The following is a 24,352-nucleotide window of genomic DNA, read 5'->3' as shown; positions in this document are numbered from 1 at the left end:
GATGCCACGGGAGTTATGATTTATGGTGCTGACTGCCGCCAAAAACTTTTGAACTGCATACTGGGGCTAAGCAAAATCAAATGATGCTGTGAAACAAACTGACACTTAGCGTATTTTGTTAATTGTTGATGTACAGTTGGGTTGCTCATGGCTTATTACTACTACATTGTTCTCACAATTTCTTGGAACATGAAATTCATTAAAGTGCTGGAAGGGAAAGTTGTTGTTTTAGCCTGCATATAACACTATACCGCATGGTACAGCTCTGTTCCACAGTTATGTTCTATGTGTACGGTGGTCAAAATACTTTAAAAGCTGCAGGAGCCGTACTGCTTTACTGTTCAAATTCTAACAACTTTTAAGAAGCAGTAGCAAGAGTGAAAAGTGAGGCAAAGCAGAGCTGGGCGCAGTCTGTGTCAAGTTAAAGAGGCACTGGAAAATGCAGAAGGCACATTTTCTATGGGAAAAAAATGTTTGCATAAAGCAGTGGCAAGATTAATGACACGGCAAAATTCATAAACAGAAGTGGAGTTTGCAAAGACTATAAAGCACTAGTAAGTCTTACGCCATCTCATTACTTGGCTGCCTTTTTGCAACTTTTTGCAGGTAGGTCTGCCTTTTGTATGCTAGTGTAATTATTTGTGTAGGTGCTTTGTTTCTGCAGCTTAAATCTAACAAAACTAGAACCTGTTTTTCAATTCAGACACCTAAAGGTTATAAACTGACAACATTTCTGTAAAATATAACTAATTGAATTAAATGTTTATAAAAGATGAAAATGCTAAACCACTTATTTAGGAAGTGGGCTGTGAAGATTATGCAAGCCTTTGGGAACCTTCTAGTGGGAAGTGTGTGGAAATACACGCCACTGACGAAGACTGATATGGATTTTAAGTACTACTTAACAACCAGGTTGCTCAGAAAGAATTTTTTTAGGTTAAAAGTGGTCTCAAACTGAAAAGTTGATGAAGTGGATGGACTTCCTACAAGCATTTTAGGAAAAATTTACATGTGTACTTGTTTGTGCCCAAGGAAGATTAAACTTCCCTTGAGCACAAACTGTCTGTGTCTTGTAAACCTCTGTAATTGCTCAAGAGATGGAGATACATGACAGTAGGACAGTGTAGGACTTAAATAAAAAATCTCAACCAGCTAGCTGGTTCAAGAGCTAAACAGTTCCAGTTTTGATTGCTGCACACTTCCCTGCTGTTAGTGAGCTAGTAGAAAGCATTTGACAGTAACAGTTCAGTACATTGTGAGTCCTCTAAAGGACCGAGCCTCTGAAAACTCTGTGTGTGCCAGACTTCACAGGACTGTTGTGCAAGGAAGATGAATCTAATTTTCTGTATGGGACATCAAAGCCTTGATACAGCAAGGGACATCTTTAACTGTAAGCAAGGATCTCATCCCACCATACTGAACAGAATATTCATGTGGTTAAAGTTACACCTGCAGTTAAAGAATGCAATAGCTGGCTCACAGACAGAACTGGGCAGCCCAGCAGCTGATTTACAAGTGACTTTTTTAGAAAAAGAAAGCTTGTTTGGCCAAATAGCATCCCAGCCTACATCAGTGAGCTTACATCAAAGATGAATCTGCTTTTGAGTGCCCATGGGATATCTTGGATGCCTTTATTCTCATAACTTCTGCTCTCAGAAGTATTCTGAAATGATTAATGCGCATTACTGAGAAATGCTATGGAAACTGTACAGTATCCATTCACTTAATAGCCCTAAGATGTGATTTCACTAAAAGCATCACAGGCTCTTTTGCCTTCAGCTAAACCTCAGAAGCTGTGCTGGGTGGTGTTTTCAGCACTGAGCATAAGCTACATTCATGCTGCTTGTTGCTGAGGTAGCTTCTATAATAACTGTTCGCAGAAAATAGCATAACATTTTAAAAATCCTAGACACTCAGCTGCTGCTGCAATGTGGTAACAAATTCTGTATATGAAGGAGCTGCAGAATAGGCTAGGCTTTCTTCAGAAATAAGAGAATGTTTGGAACCTGAATTTCAGCTCATTGTGTTTGAGACTGACTACCTTGAAGAGCAGCACTATTGCTTTCTCTTTTTCCAGCAGCCACACTTCCTTCCTAACTAGTGTTAAAACAAGCCCACAGCTGTGATTGATGTGATCTTTTCCACTTTAATTAGCCTCTGTGTGTTTTCAGCTGTAATCAGTTGTGCATAGCACAGTTTTGTTTCAGATGTAGAGGAACCACTCCATAGTTCTTCCTCAGTTTTCTATTTCTGAAGCTGTAAGAAGATGGGACACAGGCTGATAGGTTTCAACTCTTTTTTGCACTTTGATTTGTGGGGAAATGTTTCTTCTGGGACAGCTAACATTGAGGGGATTGGCTAGAAGAAAAGCCTTTGTTTGCTTAGCAGAACAGAGCCCTATATTTGGTGTGGAGCTCTGGAAATGAAAGACATCAACTCAATGAATCTCTCCATGCTGTTAAACTAAGCCAATTTATAGTCTTATTTGAATTTATTTTGTTTCAGCAGAATGCTTAACTATCCTATTCAGGGATTGCCTTACAAAGTGGTTATTTCAACTTTTCTTGTGGGCAGTACATTTCTATATAAAGAATTTGCCATGCCAGATCATTCTCTTTGATTTTCCTGAACTGGGATAGAGGGAGCATAGTACAGATTTTTGTAGAGTTCATTTCAATCTTGCTGACTCTGCATCCCAGGTTTCCACAGCAAGATAGTTTAAAGTTAGTTTTAAATTTTTAAAAGGAAGGAAAGAGGCCGGGTAAAATTACATGCATGCTTTGGTTTGTATGTTGCCATTGTTTGAATGTGTTTCCATAACACAACTGAGAAAGCTCCATTAAAAGGTGCTGCTGTTGAGACTGGTCAGATTCCTCGTCTTGGGCTGTAGAAGAAGTAGCAAGATACTAGATTTCAGCTATGTGGACAACTCCCACGCACTGTGCATGAGCCCACCACTTACCCCTTTCAACTGTATGGTAAAGCACTGATATCTTGAAAAGGGGAACTTTGACAAACAACATGCACCTTGGAAAGTCCCTCATTAGCTATTGCAGAAAGATCATTCCACAGGGGTACTTTCTAGTGTGAAACAGGAACAGCCCTGATCTAGAGTTATAAAGGCATATTTAATAATGAACATGCATCACAGGCCAGAATGGCTAAGGTGCTGCCTTGGCATCATTCCTCCTAAAGAGATCAGCTTTTTATTGGAGTACACTGTGCTAGCTTGGAAGAAACAGCTTGCATGGAAAGAGTGAGAAAAAAAGATTAAAAGAGAGATAAGAGTGTGAGACAGAGGAAAAAAAAAAAAAAGAGAGTAAAGAAAAGCCACAAGTTTCTATACATCCTTTCAAGATGTGGAAATATGTTCTTCTCTCCAACATGTGATGGGTGTCTTGGAAAGTTTTTTCAGGTTTTCTTTTGTCATAGTTAAATGCTAGTTATCATATCGTTGTGAGCTAAACCACTCCAACTGACCGTGTTTGGTATAGTTAAGAGGATCTGATCCTGTATCTGGTTTTTACTTAAATGGTGTAAAATTCAGTTTTGCATATTGTTCCAGTGTTGCTTAGAAGGAGTGTCAAGAAGAACCCAGAAAGCAAAGGTTGAGGAAAGCTATCTATATGCTCTTAGCTTGGTTTATTTTATGAGGTTTCTTTTGTTTCTGCCTTTTCAGGTTACTTGGTGATTGTTATTGAAGGGAAGGATTTTAACGGACAAGGAAGATTTCTATAACAGTACCCTTCTAAAAAAGCATGGTCTATTGAGAAGCTTTTGAAAGGGTGGAAAATAACTAGTTTGAATAACTTAGAAAAACAAATATTGGTATCTTCACAGAGTTGCGTGATGTTTTGTTGTCGTAGTTTTTTCTAATATAAGCTTTGTTTGGGTGAAAGTAACAGGCAAGGCTGCTACCCTTGTAAAGAGACTGAGGATCTCTGAAGAGTACAGCTTTTTCAAGCCAAGTGGAGAACAGCAAGAGATAAAATGATAAATTAGTATCAAAGCAATTGTTCATATCTAGGAACCCTAATATTTTCCTGCTTTATGTCAAGAGCAGCATATCTACATGTATAAATATGAATTGCATGCTGCCATGGAGGAAATCAGTGTATCCTGAACCCTATGTTAAAATTCTCTATTGCTCATAAATTGTGGTAATTTAATCTAATTCATATTTTATCTCACTTGGAGTTGGTGTGTGTACCCCCCCAGTTTGTTCTTAAATCCAAAAGGAGTTAAGCATGTCCAAATAGGTTCTTGGCCTGTTTTATATTGCATTTGGAAATAGTATTAGAAAATCACCATCAAATATGGTGCAATTATAGAAATAACTACTTTCTGAGAAAAAACAGATAAATTGTTTGTCATTGTCTTCCCCTCTCTCCCCCTCCCCCAGTTCATAATGTTGCTCTGCTTCGTCAGACAGTGGGCAAACAGGGTAAAAATTCAGTGGGCCTTGCTGCTGCCAACTGCTAGATCTGTACTTCATATTAAAGCAAGTCTGTAGTCTCATTGACTCAAATGGGACTATTCATGTGATTCAATCTCATCAGAAGAAAAAACAGAACATGTTTTTACATTAAGGGAGTAAAGTGCTTTATTCCTTCTGTGTTTTATTTTGCACAAAGTATTTTTTCTCTTTGCTGCCACCCCCGTCCAAAAATAAACTAAGTAACACTTTATCTCTTTACATTGAAATATGAATAAAAAGCTAAGTCCTTTTTTGGAAACAACATTAGATCCTCAGCTAATATAACTGGTCTGCTTGCACTGAACTTGAAGCTACATTCTTTCCAGAGATCTCTATTGCTGTGTCTCATCCAAATGTATGCACCTACTTTTTTTTTTTTTAAGATACTACTTAATGGTTATAAATCAGTTTTGAAAGCACCACAGAGCTAATTTGTGCACAACAGTTTGTGGGAAGATAGGTGATATGGAAAGTGTTAAATGAGGCAGATTATTATCTTGGAACCTGGCATGCTTTGAGTATACAGTGACAAAGAGGTTATAGTTTATACTAGGTTTAGACATGTAGCAACAGAAATCACTAGCAAATAGACAGAATTTAAAAATGCATTGAAAGCAAGGAAAAAGGAGCTAACACAGAGTTACATTTGCTGACAGGTCAGCTCAGGAGCACACAGAGTTTTAGTAAATGGAGGCAGAAAAGGGACAGTAACAGGACTTTCTACTTTGCACGTGGTCACAAGGGCCTGAATTGATTCAATGCAGTATTCTATATGAACGCCTGCTCAAAATGTACCACTTACTAAAGGGAAAGCTATATAAATACATCATGAAAGTTTTCTGAGTGGAAAATTAAAAACCATTGGCAAAAATTGCACATTATCATGTGAGGTTAAAAGGGAGCGAAATTGTAGATTGTGTGTGTTTCATCCTACAAACTTCAAGAAACTTATTCCTCCTGAGTCAGCAGAAATCCTGTTACCTACTGGCAGAGAGGGGGATTAACATTTCAGTAATATTAATAGGTATCACTGCTCCTTCCTCGACAATAACAAGGGAGACACGGGGATAGACATTCTAGCAGTGGGAGAAGTATGACCTCACAATCAGATTCCAGCAACAGTTGCAGTCAGACAAGCTTGACCCATTCCTCCTGAGAAGCACCATTTTAGCCTGAAAAATGGTCTGCAGTTATCAACACCTGGGTGCTATTTATGACTCTGCTTAAGTGTCCATGAATAACTTGATCACTTGATGTATTTGTAAATGATAAAATGTGACTTGGCTGAAACTAAAGGCTAGTGTCTGGGACCTTGTAAGTACAAATAGTTCAAAGGTATCTAGTTGCTCAGTCACCTGTAAGAGTATTGGTTTGTCCCAGCCTTTTAGAAGAATATTCCCTGAATGGCTGGAGAATCAAAGCAGACTGACTGGTATAGCAGTGAAAAAACCCATCCAGCATGGCGTGTTCCTGTTGTGCTTTATGCAGAGCAGGATGCCAGCACTTGGAATAATTTGCACTTGGTTTGACCCACAGATTGTGGGAATACTGCTTTTGACTGGATTAGATTTTGGATCACGCTCCTTGTGACTAATATTTGGCTTACATTTTAGGATTGGGGTTCATGGAAAATTCAGGTTAGGAATCCTGGAAGAAATTTAAAGGCCATAATCAGACCTTAGTATGTTTTGAAGACTGTCCTAGATTTAACCAACTAATCCAAGTCTTAAGAATTATTAGGAGACTTGACTGTGCAGGTGTACAGAAGCTTTACATGGTCAAGGCAATGTCTTACATTCACACTTAGGCAAATCAAGCCTGTAGTTGTGCATGTGCATCTTCTAGAGACAATAACTTGTTTTAAAATAATATTCCTCACTGAAACAGCACTCTGAGGCCTATTTATGACTAGTTTCCTCCTTTGCAATAGGTTTTGAAGCAATCATGCACTGAGATTTTTTATTTGGAGCCATCCAGTGTCTGTGTGGGAGGTAAGTTTTTACAACTCAAAAATATTCAGTAATGGGTCTACGATTTCCATATTTTACCCGAGGGAAAACCCTACAGGTCTCTAGAATAAAACACCTCTATCTAAAAAAATCCTGAAGGAGTTAAGATCGATCAGATCCTTCTCTGTTGAATCCCTTTTCTCCTCAGAAGAGCTGTCTTCCAGGGCCTACTTTTATAATTTAGTTAACTCATGTAAAAGTATGAGGGACATTTATCTGGCATTCTCCCATTAGTCATGCTCTGCACTTGCCTTTGTATTCAAAGCTATGATATTTATTCTCTGACACTCACATACTGTTTTATCTGTGGTCACTGAGTTAAGTTCTGGGAATCTTGTTGACATATAAACCCTGCCCTGAATCTGTGGAGTGTCAGCAGTAAACATTTGATGGCATTTTTGAGCAGCAAGTGGTAATACATTTACTAAGTAGAAGAGTTGCACAAAATTTCAAGGGCTTGTCTTCTTCCTGGGTTTCACAACCCACACATAATTTGAGACCAACTGAGATAAGGTAGTTGCAAAATCTCCTTATTTTGGTGTTTTTATAAAAACAGGGATCATCTCAATGAAATCATTGGCCTTGGTAAACAAAATGTTTTCACTCCTCCTCTGCACAATTCACAAATACTATGGCCCTTATGCAGCTTCCAGAGAAACAGTACTGAGAAGGAATGTTTTCTTCATCTGGCACTTTAAGTGGATCTGATCCAAATTTGGGGACTTGTTTTGTTATGAGAGCCAGATTTCTCATTCGTCACAGTATTCACTGAGAAACTGGTTTTTACTGTGCAACTGAGACCCAAGGAATCCACTTACCCTGACCCTGTTGATCGGCAGAATTTAGTACCAGAGGTCAATTAAAAAGGTGACCTAAGTTTGAAGCATTACTACATTGTGTTTAATTTATTGCAGGCTGTATTCTCCTTGTAAAACTTATTGCATTGCACTAAAGACTGGTGATTTTTTTGTTTTGTTTTTCTCTCCAGAGGAGTTTCAAGTTGTTCTTAGAGGAAGCGGTTTAACCCTTGGTGGAAAAACTGATGGTGTAACTTGTACCTATCAATTGAATGGAACTACAATTCGTAAGTATTGAAGCTGGAGATCATCTACCTTTATATTTCCTAATAAGTGAATTATTTTGCTTCTAGTTACCTCATTTAATTAAACTCTACAAAGAAAACTATGAAAGAGCACGAAAAGAGGAAAGCTCTGAGGATTACTAAGAGGATGCAAGTTATTTCACATCTTGTTCAGTAGTTTGAATTGGCTACCAATTGCCATTAGCTATAAACTGTGACTGGTGTTTGGCAGCCTAGCTGGCTGTGTGAATTAGCATGGTGATAATTGTCTAGCTCCCAATGTTAAATAAGCAGATGAAAAACCCCCATAACTGCAGAACGTACCAACCAGGTGCCCCTTTTTGTAAGAAGACCCAGACCAAGACCCAGGCCCTCTTCATGATCCCAACAGGCACTATTTTCCAAAGTGCACTTTTTATCTCAGAGCATCCATGCCCATTTTGTCTGGTGTACAGATATGTAGCCATTGTGCTGTTGGTCTCAGGGGCATGGCAGGACATGGGGGCCCCTCCATGACATGGAGTCCTTTCCCTGGAGCTCCTGCTACAGCATAGAGAGAATAAGGCCAAGTCAGAACAGCTGGTACTATTTTATGCCTGTATTTTGATGTGGTTCATCAGCTCAGTGTCCCAAGCAGCACTTTACTCCAGGAACGAGTCTCACTGTAACCAGATGCCTAACTGGACTCTCTTTTCCTGACCGGTGGAAAAGAAATCTGTTTCCAAGTGACCATGGCATCTATTACAGGCACTTTCCCTGTAGCTTTTTTTTTTTTGCAGGGCGTGGTCCAGTTGGGTGGTTTTGATTTTTAATTATTAGTACTCACCATTGGCCAGATGGTACAATCCTTAGTTCTCCCTTTGTCAAACTATAAGTGTCATTGAAGAAATTTTTCTGAGTGGAAGGCTGCAGAAGTTAGAAAAGCTCTGAAAATAATTGAGATATAGTGCAGACTATTTTCTTCTGATTAAGTAAGTATGCTCATGGAGAATTTAACTTCCAGCCAAATATTCAGAACTTAGTCTTCTCTTGCTTAGTGTACTAACTCACAGCGTGGCAGATGAAACATCATGGCAGAACTTGGATTAGTCTCCTTTTGCTGCCTTGTTCACTGAACTGACACAAGGTAGATGATGGTGGAAAAAGTGCCATTTATGAAAACATCTGGCATTTTTTATATCCAGAAACTAAACTGGATGGCTTGTATAAGTACATCCAAGTTCTTGTTCTAACCAGTATCCCTTAGAAGCAAGCCAGACTGGAAAATAAAAAGTGGACTTGTAGGGAACAAAAAAAAGCACCCCTCCCCTCCCCTCCCCTCCCCTCCCCTCCCCTCCCCTCCCCTCCCCTCCCCTCCCAGATACTAGAATGTCCTGAGTTGGAAGGGACCCACAAGGATCATGAAGTCCAACTCCTGTCCCTGTATATGACAACTCCACAGTTCACACCATATGTCTGAGGGCGTTGTCCAGTCTCTTCTTGAATATTGACAGGCTTGGGGCCATGACTACCTCCCTGGGTAAAGAACCTTTTCCCTAATGTCCAACCTAAACCTCCTCTGGCACATCTTCCTGCCATTCCCTCAGGTTCTGTCATTGGTTGCCAAAGAGAAGAGCTGGCAATGCTGTGCTTGATGCACCCCAGGACACCACAAACCTGAGCTGGCTCTGCCCAAGTTGCTCCTGGTGTGCAGAGAGCAGGGAGGGCAATGCAAAACTCAGGTCCACCCACCTGGGTCCAGATCATCTAGTGTTGCTACTGAATTAACAAGCCCAGGTAAAGTGGCATGCCTATGCTGTCAGCAATCCTGTGCTGACAGGATTGCCAGCCAGCCTAGCACCCAGCTAGCTCAGTCCTCCCCGCGCTATGCACTGGTTGCATGGGAAACATGCCCTTGGACACCTTAGCCTCAGGTCAAGGCCAAATCCCAGCCCCTCCTGCTAAATGCATTCACATAGCTGGCTCAGGTAGTCCTTGCTCTGCCTTTCCCAGCAGGATTTGAGTGATCTTCAGAGGAGCAGCAGCTCCACAGCACCCTCAGCCCCCACTGCTGCTGGTACCCACTGGCCTGATAAGCAGGAAGAGTTCTGCACAGTCCATGCCTGTAGGTGGTCTGGTACCACTAGGAAAGGTCCCTCTGGGGACAGCAGCTGGCAGGACGTACACATCCTCCTTGTATTCCCAGTTCCTGCACATCCCCAATGGATGCAGGAGCTGGGATTATACCAACAGGAGGCAAGAAAAACAAAGCACCATGCCTTCCCCCCGCTGCCCAAAAAAAAAAAAAACCAACCAAAAATAACCCACCACAAACCAAACCCAACCGACCAAACACCACAAACCCAAAAAGCCTATTTTTTCCCTACCTAATGTCTGATTTTTATATTAGCATGCCTTAAATTCCTACCCAATTGAACATGTGCTTCCAGTTTCTTTCTTACTCTGGATATCATATATGCTTGAACGGGCTGCCAATTTCTCCTGCCTGTTATATATCTAAAATAATTTGAAAGAATAACAGAATAGCACAGTAGCTCTAGAGAAAGGCAACCTATGTAAAGAAATTCTGCTTGTATAAATTTCCCTCCAGTTTCAATTAAAATTGTCACCTTTGTTTCCTATGTTAAACTACAGCTAGCTCATTTACACTTGTTTTGTAAATTAGCTTTATAAAGCTAGAATTCGAAATGTTGTAAACTTAGTGCTGTAGTTGCATATTTATTATCATGTACATATTATCATGTACATTTCTTACTTGGAGAAGTGGGGAAACAGACTAGTTAAGTTCGGGGTAAATAAAATTAGTTTCCCACTATCTAGGGTACATAGTTACATGACCTGAAGTTAATCAGAACTCTAATTTCAGTTTAAGTGTCTGGTTTACAAGTCATCAGGACTCCTCAAGTTCTATTCCTGCTTTGTTCCTGACTTCTTGTTTACCCCAAGCAGTCACTCCTCTACACCCCAGTCTGTCCATTCAGGAAATGAAAACAATAGCACATACCTTCTTCAAGTGAGTGTTTTGAGGCTTCCATCAGTATGGTTATGTTTGTAGTGGTGTTCATAGCATTCAAGATATCCTGATGTTGTGCATTAAGGTACTGGTGGAGATAGAGACCTACAGAATATGAGAGTTAAGGAGGGATTTAACCATTTTCATAAGCATCACACATGTAAACTGCTGTTGCACAGTTGTTTTTTTTTTCTTTCCCTCTCAAGTATGTTATTAGAGCTACTACCAGTGTCACTGATGGGCTTGGATTTGGCCAGCAGTGGGTCCATCTTGGAGGTGACCATCACTGGCTCTATTGAACATGGGTGAAACTTCTAGCAGCTTCTCACAGAGACCACCCCCGTAGCCCCCCCACTACCAAAACCTTGCCTTGAAACCCAATACAGCTGGGCTCTCCAAATCCACTGAGAACAAGAAGCAAACAGCTTCAAGTTCTGCAGCAGGTCTAGGTTAGGTATTGGGAGAAGGGTCTTCACTGTAAACATGTCTCAGGCCTGGAATAGGTTGCCTAGAAAGCCTTTTAACAGCTTAGATGAGTGTCACTGAACAATGTCTGAAGCATGCTGCCTTTTTAAAATGACTTTTTAAAATGTTTTTTAACTCTAGTTTCTCTAGTTCCCTGGTGGTGCAGTCTTTTAAAGCTGTACAGTGTGTATATCTGCTTTGCCATGGTAGAAATAACTATAATGGGACAGGATGAAGCCCCCAAATACTTGCTAGCATCTAATGTGAGAACTTCTAACTAGATCTCTGGGCTGCCTTTTTAATTTTTTCCTTTCCTTTCTTGGCTTCAGGAAAGGGTGTGCTAAAGCACACAAAGGGAGGGGAATGGCAGAGTGATGCATTATATGATAATGATGTGATATATTTATTATTATATAAAAACAATCTGTTGAATCTCCTGTATGGGGTGTCTTGCCAAAGGCCTGCTACAACCCACCCAGGTTCTTGTCTTCAACAACGGACAACTGCAAATGTTTAGGAAGCAGTACAGGAAGAAAATAAGGAAATTTAAAGTGATTCTTTCTTCCTCTAATATGAAAGCTGCTTCTCTACAGCTCTGTGCTGGGTTCAAAGCATTTTTTGTCTCAAAGGAAACCTCAAAGAAAACAGTGGAGCTAGGATGGACAACAAGGTAGAATGGACTTTTGGGCAGTAGCAGGAAGAAGGAAATGGTCCCCGGAAAACAAAAATTGTCCCTTTGTCATTGCATTATCCTTTACAAAAAAATCGCCGTGCTCTCAGCAGAATCCTTATAATTTGAGGCAGTAATGGAGGATACTTGTATGAGAACATATTTGAAGTTAGAGTTCCCCTTATTGATAGCCTGAGCTCTGCTTTGGGACCAGCCTCACAGTAAAACAGTATTTTGTCAGTTCTTCTGGTTTTAAAAGATGCATTTGGCATGATTTTCTTTTTGAATTTATAAAGAACCAATACCAAATGCTAGAAAGGAAACCTGCCAAATGTAGCTGTGGGATAGAAAAATAATCTATGAAACATACCATTAAGACAAAAACATATGGCAATGTGCTAATCCCTCTTCCCCACCTCACAACTAGCCCCAAATCTAGGCCAAGCAGTCAGTGCAGATTATAGCACACAAGAAAAGCTCATTTATGCCAACAGCTCCTCCTTCAGCTGCCCCTGAACTACTTGTATGTCTGCCTGTTCCCTAAATGCAGGACAGAGTCCTCTCCAAGTTTATCAGGCAGATCATTTATCTGCTCTCTCCCCTAAATCAGAAAATAGGGAATGCTTGCAGGAGCAGCTCCAGTACAGAAATGAACAATCCAACCGTGGGGACAGTGGTTCTGCCCCAAAGACCAAAACTTTTCCCAGTTTACCAAATGCATGAGGTAAAATAGCTCCCTCCTCTCCTTTTACAAGTGCAGAAAATGAGTGCTGTGCTGGACTCTGTGTTCTACAAATAGATGCTTTGTAGGCATGAGAGATTTGCAAACAGCTAGAGAGTCAAAAGCATGAGAAACACTGTAGAAACAGACACTCCAATCACAGCTGATAAAATAGCCTTTGAATGTAATGTACATGGCTAGGCTAATTAGAACCAAACTTCAACTTCAAAATTGTTCTCATTCTTTGAGAAAAAAAGCCTTGATTCTAGGAAATTCTCAGCATGAGCTGACATGCATAAAAAGAAGCAATGTAATGTGGGCTCATACTCACATGTAAAGTCAACTATGGGTTTATATGTTCAAGATATGGCCTTAAAAAAAAAAAAACAAACCTCTTTTTTCCCCTAACTTGGGCCTACCTTGTTTGCAAGTTCCAGACATTGCCAAAACAGTACCCAGCATGCTGTGATAAGGGAAGGGACTTTATAGCATGTTCATGCATCAGCTTCTCATTTAAACAGCACACTATATTAAGCTCATGTGATTTGTTTTTCCAGATGAAAAACCAAAAACGGTGGAATCTGAATTTTTGCTCTGCCCTGCACCAATCCTATACAAAAGCAGCCAGTAAGTACTTAAAAAAAAAAAAGTCATTTTGATAGAATTGGACTCGTTATTGCTGATGTTAATCATGAGGGGTTTTGCCTAAAGGCAGTCTTCTGTTGTTTTTGTGGAGGGTGGTTTGTTGTTGCTTTTTTTCCCCATTTTTGTGTTATTTCCCTGGTGTACTTGCCAGCTTTGGAATGGGCTTTAAATAGTCATCTCTGACCAAACCAATTTGGACAGTGCCTTAAAAATGAATATTCAGCCAGTCTATTAAACACTGCAAAGGTCTGGCTTGTCATAAGTTTTATGCAGATTAGCTGTTTTAACAGGGCATAATATGCTCTCTTCTAGATAATCTTTAGGCTCATTGTTAAATAGATTACATTATCATTGACACTTACAAGCTATTATTAAAATTACATGTCAAGATGTGTACCACTGCTCAACATGTAACGATAAAATGAGGCACAAATTTAACAGCAACAGCAATCTTCTAACAGCACTGTGACTAAATTGCAGTTCTAGCCTTATTCTAAGTGTCACTGTCCACGGCTACACGTGACTTCCAGCCCTTTGAGCAAATAATTCTTCTTCCTCTCAAATTCAGACATGCCCTAGGCTTTTAAGATCACTTCAATTTCATTGTTCAGATTCATGAGATAGTAGTAGCTTGAAAAGGAAATTCTAAGCTAATCAGAAGTCAGAAAATTGCACGTCAGATATCAGCCCTGTAGGAGGGAGGAGGCTTTGAGGCTATTGACTTTCTCACTGTTTTGCAAGGAGTTCTTCTCAGGGAGTTATTTGGGATGAAGTTAATATTATTCTGGTAGGAAGCACAGCAGTTCATTAACAGCTCTGCATTATCATTTTGTGGTAATTCTTAGCAGTTTAAGAACTAAGCATATTGCATAGATGATTTTTTTGAATAGTTACTTTTCTGAGGAAAGCAAGAACCAAAGCTGTAAGACTGATAGCAAAACCCCAAATGCACATCTGTTTTGTCGCATTAAATGGTAACTGGGAGAAAAGTTGAAAAACAGAAGAAAAAGCTTAAGTGATTGGAAGAGAATGGGGTTAATCACTGCAGAGGAGCTACATTGTAGCCTCTGTGCACCAGCCAAAGCTCTTCCCTGGGGAGTAAGCACTGATTTATGCCAATGCAGGAAAAATAACCATGGAGGGCAGTTACATTGGAGAGCAGAGGAAGGGGATGAGTTTTTAATTCCATTTTGTTTTCCTGATACTCAAGTTGCCTTCTACAAAGCTATGTGAAAATGTAGATCTTGTCATATGTGCAGCAGGAGTTTGTTACACCTACGTGCTGTTACATTAAACAGTGCAGTTGCACTGTTTTCCATTGAGCTAGACTGAACATGGTTGTGTGCCAGTTGTACAACAAAACAGCTGTAACAAACTGCTGTCTTAGCTAAAATAAATCAGCACCACATATAGCTGTAAGAGAACTAATTTTCTCATCAGGAATATGTACATCAATCAAGTTAAGAACTCCTCCTCTCCCTGCCAAGTATTTAAATGAAGTTACCTTGCAATAGAAAAACCACCACAACAGATTGGGCCCATAATATTAAGCACCCCAAAACCTGAAGCTGTAAATGCTTTTCCACATGCCTTTAGTTTGAGAGTATGTAAACAGCCTATTCTGCCAAATGAACATAAAATGCATAGAATATTTATTTATATAAAGCACAGTGGAAGTTATTTAAGCATCCTGCATTTTTTCTTGTTCTGTGAAGGGCTTGTTTGGCCTGAGAAACATTGTTGAAATAGAAAAAAACTCACCATATTGTAATTGCAGTGTGGATCAAGCACCTAATTACAGCACATTTCTTCCCAGCAGTGTTTGTAAGAATGTACAAACACTACACATGAAATTGTACCACTCCACAGAAAAACAAAACAAAACATTTTGCAAAAGTTAGTATGTAAAACTTACTTCCATAACCTGATATTGAAGTACTTGCAGCTTTGGCCCAGAGATAAACAGTTGGCTGTGCAGAAGACTGACAGCTATGAAAGATATGTACACACTTGAACTCTTGACTTTCCATTGGCACAGCTCAGACTATTGCTGGATAGCTCCCAGTAATTCCTCTAGTGGAGCTAATATTAGTCACTAATGCAGCAACAATCAGTCTGCTCTTTTGCTAGTGCTCTTTTTAGTGGAATTAAGAGCAACACAAGCAACATTAGCTTTGTGACTTTTAAACCTGCAACTTTGTTTCTGGGTAAACAGTAAAGTCCCATGTAACTGGTTTCATTATATTTTTATAATTTGAAACACTCCTTGTAGACGATGAATTTGTACTTTTCACATGCAGAACAATAGAAACCCTACATGGAGTAAGAAAGATGCCAAAGTACCCAAGATCTTTGGTTGGTAAACCCTTGGTCTCCTGGGCTTAGGCCATTGTGTATTTCTAATTTCTTTCCAGCTGCTGACTGCATTTAGTTAGGAGCCTCCAAAATGCCAGCTGTAGATTTAGCCAACCAAGCATTCTTTATCAAAGCCTGCTTTTTCATAGTACCATGTAGCAGACGGATGTGGTGGTATCCTTAGGTTATGTGACAACATGACTGTGCGGCTTGTGCCATTTAAAATACCTTCTTGTCAAAGCCACTTCCAAGGTGCAAAATTAAATAGTCTTCTTACAAAACTAGCTCATTTTAAAAGACCTTTGATTAGCTAAAAAATGAGAACTACTTGGGATTTTCACATGAGCAAGCTATGCATTATTAAAAAATGTTTGAAAGAATGAAAATAATTCAGAAAATATCAAGAACACTCTGCAGGATGGTGAGGAGACAAACCCAAGAAAGTTGAATTGCTTTGCTTCATGTACTTTGAGAGATCATTTATATACTGTGAGGACAAGTGTAATATTACAACTAAACTGAGTTACTAAAAAGGACTCAGGTTCTACTGCACTGACCATTTAAAAACCATATGCCTTTTTAGGGTCTTGGAGTATATTTGAGAAAATTGGTTCTCTTTTTTAGCTCAGGCTTGAATTTGCTGTCCTGCCACAGCACAAGGGGCTGAATCAGATTGCTTTGACTTCTCCATTACTTTAGTTGTTTCTGTAATAATTATACTTTGGAAAGAAAATAGAGCCTTTGTCTCTTTGGAAGACCACTATAAGAAAAAATGGTGTATTTTTAGAAGTCTGCCTTCTTGCTCTACCTTTGCTTTTCTTCATTTTGTTCCAAGTTCTTAGAGTACATGTTCTGAAAATGCATCTGTAGGCTTGACTTCACAAACAGATGGCTTCTGTTCCTCTAAGCCAATGGTAAAATCCCCTCGGCCTATCTTAAGGCACAATATAGACATTTCTCTTATATCCTGAACATTTACAAATTCTTTTATTTGATGAGTGGATGACAATAATGCAAGTTTAACCTAGCACAACAGTATAATATTTTACTGAAATATTCATAGTAAATATTTACCTGTCTACTACTTAGACACCTCAATTTGTTGTTTAAACCATAGTTTCTCTTTGGAGTACTACAGGAGGAGATTTTGGATTTGCTGGTACCTACTGAAAAAATCCAATTTGATCTTGTGCATATACTTATCTAAAAAAATAAAGAAAGGTTTGGTCTAGGCTATCCAGTAAATTCTTCAAAATGAACCAAGAAGCTGAGAAATTATAATTGTTCTTAAAATAGTTCAGAAAACTACAGAAGTTGTTTTTTTTAAATGCAGCAGCAGTTTTGCTCATAAGCTTCTATGTTTATGCATCCTGCACTTGAATTCACACCAAGTGTTTGCTCTAAGATTAGCTTATAAACTGAAGTGAGCATTTTACCCCTCAGTCCAACAAGAATAATAAGTGTATTTTGGCTTGAAACACAACAACCAGGTCTACCTGAACCCATATACAAAAAGTTGGTTGTGTTTCAAAACACCAACAAAAGGCTAAACATCAGGTTAAATGGGATCATTGCTTTCATTTGAGTATCACATAGTTTCCATCTCTCAGTTGAGTGACAGTTTGACACCTTTGTGGTGAATGGCACTTGAATTTACCTATCTGAAGGGTGCCTTAGGATAGAAGTGGGCAGTATCTTTCTCCTTGGGCTTGTAGGCTTAAGGACTAATAAAGCCAAAAAGGACAAATCCAAACATAAACCTGAGTGCAAGTGAAACTTCACTTACAGTTAACTTGAGCTTATGATCATATTGCATACAGAGGTGGCTGCATTACTGCTTTTTAATGACCCTCTATTCAAATCATGTTGACTTCAGCTTGCATATATCTCTTCCTACATCCTGTCCAACATGAACAGCTGGTGGCACTTAAAAAGCAAAGATTAACAAGATTTATTTTTGTGTGGTAGGAAGGAAAATTACACTTGCATTCCCAAATTCTTCATTGCCTCCAGTTTCAAAGTATTCAACTTTAGTTTAGTCCCCAGTATGCAGTTCACTTGAAACAAAGTGCACAGGAATGCAGGACAATCTCTGGTCATCAGATTTTTTTAATGTATTGCTAGTAGTAAGAGCTCTTGGCAAAAGAACAAGTTCAGTAGTTTACTGGTAACTTTAAATGTACTTCCTATCCAGACTGTCCAATACAGAGCTACTGAGAAAAAATTAATCTTATTGACCAAGTTGTATGAGAATCTGAATATAATTGGAGAATTTATAGCACAAACTCATACAACTATAAGATAAAGTAAGAACTTTTGTCCTAGAAAGAAAATATAATGAGAAATGATCTCTAGGACTAAGCACATTGCTTTACGTTTCTGAGCTGCAAATACTACCTTGAAATGTGCTTTTATTTGGCTGTTAACCAGACCTCTGACAGCAGAAGCCTGTGTCATTCAAGTCTTTGTTCTTCCTGTTGATAACAGCTGCTTTGCTTGTTTTCAACTTGTGCATGGGATGGAAGCACAGAGGGGATTCAACAGCATTGTGTGGTTTCTGCACTGTCACTTTTCAAGTCTTTACATTTCAATATTTTGGTTTGGTTTATCACTGATTTCCTTTTGATCCTGTCTTTACAATTCAGAAATCATCCCTTAGGCCTTTGGAATGAAAAGACGAAGAAAGGAAAAAAGTAACCATCTCTTTATATAGTACCTTTAAGTAGCTGATTCCAGGAACTAGCTTAACCACCTATTGCATCCCTGTGTCTTCCTCTTAAGAAGTTTCTCAACTTCCCTACATGTGAAAACATAAATCTAAAAATTAAACAGGAAAAAAAAAGTTATTTCCCCCCCCCCCCCCAGTAGGAAGCCAGCCCTGTAATGTTTAGTAATGCTATTTGGGTGTTTTTGTTTGGCAGTCCACATTACCTGACCTCAGTCTATTTTTGTTTGAGCTAGTGCTAAAACAAGCTTCCTGTCTTGTCTTTTTTATACCTTTTTTTTTTTTTTTTTGATACCCTATGATCACCTAAATGCTGGCAAGAGATTTTTCTCTCTGGTCAAAGTTTGGGTAGTATGATCTGAAGTACAGGTTGAAGGCAGAGTTAGTTGCTCTGCTTTTTGCTGTGGATCACATACAGGGCTGAAGACAATGGGAAATAACCACAAGCTTCAAATTAAACACTGCTTTGGGTGCATTTTTCAGTATGTGCTTCAGGGAAGTCAAGATTCTGTCTTCTGCAAGAGCTTGTAGCTCTGTGCGATTGGGCAAGTTGATTTGTGTATCCAGTGCATTTCTTCCTATGGGTTTCTGACAAATTCATGTAAAGCATAGAAGAGTGCTGCAGGAGTCTCTTTAAAGCGTATTCATTGCAGTTTGCAGGACACACCAAGAAGTTCCTGCTCGCTACTTTAGAGGTCTTGAACATTACTTACAGCAGCTATGCAGGAAAAAACTAAAACCAGCTGAAAACCCAAGAATTCATGCCCAAGTTGTGACTGGCACTCTTACCCTCAGTTTCTGCCTCTCTGGGCAACAATCTCGTAATACAAAACAGAATCACACGCTTCATATTTAATTATAGGTGTTTTCTGATTCAAAAATGTTTCCATGAACACAGAACAGTGTTATATTGAATCTCACCTTCCAGTTTCAAAGTGTCACTTTTATTAATACCAGCACAAGATTTAAGAGGAAGAATAGAGAAACATGAAAGCAAACAGACACAGCGAAGATGAATGGATTGTAGGCTCCGTCCTGCAAATTACCTCATTTGGTTTCTAGACAGCTGCTCTTTTTCAATAGCAGCTCAAAGGTGTTCTACAAAATGGTTGTCATGGCAGGCTTCTAACAAAGGATTCTAACTATTACCCCCCTTCCCTGACTAGCCCAAAGACAGAGCATATTATGCCTTTACTCCATCCACTGCTTCTTGTGACATGAACCTGGGAGCCAGAAACTTAAAAATTACTTCTGAATTTCATCTCTTGGGGAACAAGAACATGTTACATTGGCCAGCAGTGTTTCCAAGTTCATTATGCAGGCAGAATGCCATGCAAGTGCTTGCATCTTCAGGGATATGTATAATACATGCAGAAGCAGTGAAGCCATAATTTTCAAGTTTGATTTGACTATACTAAGAAAGCCTTTTTCTACTGTTAAGGCATTTACCTAGCATTTCAGTTTTCATTAATACACAATGATCAGATTTCATAAATCTATTTTCTACTGCAGGTCCTTTATAGAATCTTTATTTTTGCCCTTCTTTTTCCTGTGGTTGACACTGGCAAAGAAGTGATCCTTTGTAAGGTGACTGATGTTTAATACATTTGCCTAATTAACTTCTGACTAATAATTCTAACCCATTAAGTAGCTAGTTAGTATATGTTTTGAATAAACACATCTGGTCTTGCAATGAGTGAAGATTTTGCCTACGTGTGGGTGACAGATGTGATGGTAGTTTCCCCAGTGCTCTCTTTTAAATAATTAACAGCACACTGCTGAAGTAGCCTTAGACAGACAGCCACAAAACCAGCTGTATAGTTTCAGAGCTGTGTCTGTGGACATGTGCCTCATCTTGTTAGTCTGCTTCATCTATTACATTCCCTTTTCTTTGGTATTTCAAAAGCTATGTGTAGCTCTAAGAAACATCCTTTTAAGTAACTTTGGACTCTTGGCTTCTGGTCTGAAAGGCAGCAGAAGGAATAATGTGTCAGGCCACCCAAGGGGCAAATAGTTTTGAATTCACAAGCCTTGCAGATTGATCTCACTTACCAAACAAAGGGCATTTGAAACAGTCCCGCCCTACTGCTTCATTACTCGGAGTTGCTAAGCTAGGTTTGGAAACAACCTTCTTTTGAAAGAAATGTCATCTCATGGTACCCTACTTCTTTATGTAGTCAATAGCTTCTTAGGCTGCAACAGCTGGTAACTCTTATCGATCTCAAAAGTGAGAAAAGCTAAGATTAGTTACATGCAGAAGAGATCACTCCTTCCAACTCAGCTGTCATTTTGTTTTTCAAAGTTTGCTTTTTGTGATGGGGCTGTTTAAAGTTCTGTTTTTTTCAGACAGGGGGAGGAGGAATTATGCCAATAAATTAAATAAACAACAGGATATTTTGCAACAGACCAATTTGCACAAATTTTACTCCTTAAAAATGTAACCTGAGTTCTTGCTTACCAAAGGGCAAGGTAAGATTTGTTCCTACCTCCAAGGGTCTGTGAACCCTGATCATTTTGTGGCTGTACCATAATGGGTAACATGCAACTGTCATTAGTTCTAGTGATGCAGGCTCACAGTCTGTGACCTTTGTTTTGTAAGGCATCAACAATAGCACAGCTGCCCCTGCATAGTTGAGATCTCAAACCTGCAATTTGGCAAGAGTAACAGAACAAATTGGATAAATATACATAAACACATTGTGAAGAAATGGAAAACAGAACAGAATGAACCAGAGCATCATCCTAGAACTTGTTTGATAGGGATGATTTGAGTAGGCATATGGTATAATTAAATGTGCTTTCAAAAACATTGGCCCGATTCTTCAAGCAAATATTAAATAAATATCTAAATAGAAAGAGAGCTGACATAGTATCATTATTTGTCTCAAAGGAGGCATATGAATGCCTTTGGAAATGTGTGCAAGTGGGGGCTGGGCGTGAATGATAAGCAGATTTACATTCCCACACAAAAATTGTCATTAGCTTATTGTTAAGATTACACAGTTGTACTTTCTTCTAACACTGCAAGCATTAAGAAACCAGGCAGGCAATGAGGTAATATTTTGACCTAACTCAGCATCAATTTTCACATCTTATTAATTCAATGTTGGCATAACAGACCATGACAGCCACTGTAATACCTCTCACACACTGTTTCCATTCAACAGTCATACTACCTACAATGCATATATTCAAGAACTGAAAATCATTGCTCTGCTCATCTACACTATGACCTTTCAATGCTCTGTTATTTAGGAACTCAATAACAACTGTAAGTTAAAATTAGCCTTTGTCTTTCCACATGCCTTTTACAAGAAAATATAATAAGCCACGAAATTCAAAATGTGTTGTTATAAAATAAGTCTAAGTGTGTATTTAGATGATGCCCTTCACAAGTCAGACCAGGTATATTTCCCATATAGGCTGCATGCAAGTACCCAAAACCATGTGATTTCCAGAGTGTGTAGATAAACTTACGAGATGATCTACATATTCAGACAAGCCCCCATAACTTCATCAAGTTTGTTAATGTGAAAAAAAACATTAATTTTTCTGCCTTAAGGAGTATTGAGAAGAGTTGTGTGCAACTTAATGGAGTTGTATTGTGATGTGGAATTAACTGAAAACTAGGTGAAGGTGATGATTACTGTCCTTTTCTATGGCTATGACTGGAATTGCTGTTATTATTTTTATTTTGTCTCTTTTTCCTCCTTTGCTGAGAAAGGTAAAATTGTGGGAAACCTGTTGCAATCAAAGAAGGACCAAAGAAGGGAAGCTCTATCCAAGCTGCAGATTTGACTTGTGTACTCTTCAGAGTCATTTAAGAAAGGATGACTATTTCATGGGGAGTGTTGAGCATTTTCTATTCTCTTCCCTACTAACAAAATACCTACACCTTCTTTTTGTGGCATTGTCAAATGTTTTACTTGTCAAGTAAAGCAAGAGATTAATTTGGCCACAGAACTAAATTACTCATTAATGTAATGAGGGGGTGTGCGCATATGATGAGTACTTAGCCACTTGAAATTTAGGCAAGTTGTTTAAATACTCAAATGTGAGTTTAAGGACCCATTTCCAAAGTCTCATCCTCAGTCTATAAACTATATTGTGACTTTAAATTGCTTGAACAACAAACATCTTGTCCAAAGAAAAGGGGAACACTTAAAATCAGGATTAAAGAGAGTTTCTCAGTTAAGAGGTATCTTATTGACCAAGATACTTCACATTCCAGGTAAGACCAGTAATTGCTATTAAAAAAAACCCAAAAGCACAATAAATCCCCATGACAAGTTACCTCTCAGGAACCTGTTGTGTAGCTGTACCTTAGGAAGTATGTGGTGGAGAACAGGCAGTCTGCTGTTACAGAAGGAAGCAGCAGCCATCAGAACAAACAGGGGACTTCATTTGACTTGCCAGCTTTCCTACATCCAGTTGCTCTTCCCTATGCTCAGTAGCTGAGTGGTTCTTAAATATTGAAGATGTAGTAGTAGCCAACACCAAGGAAAAAAGAAAGGGAGTGAACTCTGTTTGCCTCCTTTTAACTTCCTGCTGCCCTCGTTAACCATGTGACTCAATTGTGCTCACAAATGGGTAGGCTGGATCTTTGAATTAGGTTGTTTTTACCTGTTGTTTTCATTCCTGGACCTCTGTGCTCAGGCGACTGAAATACTTCTCCATCATAAATGTACTCATAGCTCATTAGGCCCATTGATTCGATATTAACATTATGTTTCAACAGAAACAGCTATTCTTCCCCAGAAGCACTGGATAAAGAGGGCTGACATGAATCTAATCCTCTCCTACCTGAACTCATTCCTTTCTTTGCAGAATCACTAAGAGCACTTATTTTCAGCATCAGTGCTTTAGCTTTTTCTTTTCTTTTTCCTGTGCAAACATTTTGTTCCAATAAAAATGAAAAAGCATATGGCTACTAATCACTGGTTACTCATGTGGTACCATCTCTTCCCACCCCTCTTTTCCCATCTCTCCTCCCCCCAAAAAAAGAAAAAGAAAGCTAGCAAAATAAATTCGGGCAGAGGGAAACCAGAAATATAGCTGAATTAGTCTTAATATATGTTATAAATATTAACTTCTGAAAATATTTTAGAAATACATTTAGTTTGACACAATTAGAGTATAATGGGAACTATTCACAGATGGGAACATCCTCAATGAATTGTATAGGCTGACTGGCTCCTAAGACATATGGATCTGATGTTAAGATCAGTAGTAATTTCTAATGCAGTCCTTCACGTTCCTCTATAGGGCACACAGTGTTCCCAGAGCACTGAGAAGGAGTGCATGAGCAGAACTAAGTGCTTAATAATATGCAGTGGACATAGTATCCTGAGCTGAATTAATAGACTAATTTAACATAATAATGACATTTCATACCCTGTTACTGCAGGTTCCCGTGATTCCATGAGATCAGATCTAATTCATTGCTGGCTTACAGTTCTTTCAAACTCAAAAGCACTTTCCAGCAGTGAAATGCTTCTGTCCATTTCCCATGGAAAGCCAAAACCCAATAGACAGTATATTGAATATGCTGCTGAGAACGCTAGATAGTTCTGGAGTAACAAGAGTGGATCCCAGGGGAACTTTAATTCAAATTTATGTCAGTGCCAAGCTACACCAAGGAAGGAGAGAGAGAGGAAAAAAATATTAGAAAATAATTTGTACTAATTCTTACCAAAACCCCAAACACCATAATGATTTGCATAAAGTGCAGATCTTGCTATCCTCAGGAAAATAATTAGGTATTCCATTTTATGCCTGTGTGGTTGGTTGGAGGAAAGCAACTCTGACCATTTATCGTAACTGCGGATTATTAACTGTCTCCAGTAAAATTCCCATTGACTAGAGCAAACTGTTTCCTGTGCTTCCCAGTCAGAGCTGACCCTTGGCAGAGTGGAACTGCACTGAACATCTGGCAGGCAAGGATTGTAACCCTGCTCCAAAGGAACTTGCTGGATCCTTACGCAGCTGGGGCTTTTGATCTAGGAAAAGCAACTAAACCAGAAGCATGGACGTGAAATGCCTTCCTCTGTGGCTCTGTGTTGCCTCCTCCTGTTGCAAGGATGTGTCCCTAGGCTCATATTTGTAGTCCTGGAGTGCTTGTTAACCGAGGCCAGGGGAAAGAATATTCTGTGCTTTGGTTGGTTAGAATGTGTGGGTAAATATTAGTTGTT

The 24,352-nt window shown here is 39.1% G+C and overlaps 1 protein-coding gene across 4 annotated transcripts in view; it reads left to right on the top strand.

The window, feature by feature from the left end:
* ANTXR2 (ANTXR cell adhesion molecule 2) overlaps positions 1-24,352 on the top strand; it is a 125,354-nt gene that overhangs the window by 25,936 nt on the left and 75,066 nt on the right. For all 4 annotated transcript variants that reach the window (XM_065836686.2, XM_071807930.1, XM_071807929.1 and 1 more), the window contains exons 8-10: positions 6,408-6,468; positions 7,475-7,570; positions 12,994-13,063. In XM_065836686.2, coding sequence (XP_065692758.1) covers positions 6,408-6,468; positions 7,475-7,570; positions 12,994-13,063 — 227 coding nt within the window. The remainder of the gene's footprint in view (positions 1-6,407; positions 6,469-7,474; positions 7,571-12,993; positions 13,064-24,352) is intronic.

The sequence above is a fragment of the Patagioenas fasciata genome, chromosome 4 (genome assembly GCF_037038585.1).
Source record: "Patagioenas fasciata isolate bPatFas1 chromosome 4, bPatFas1.hap1, whole genome shotgun sequence".
Classification (NCBI taxonomy): domain Eukaryota; kingdom Metazoa; phylum Chordata; class Aves; order Columbiformes; family Columbidae; genus Patagioenas; species Patagioenas fasciata.
The sequence above is the reverse complement of the archived record's forward strand: the minus strand, read 5'-3'. Positions and strand labels throughout refer to the sequence as shown.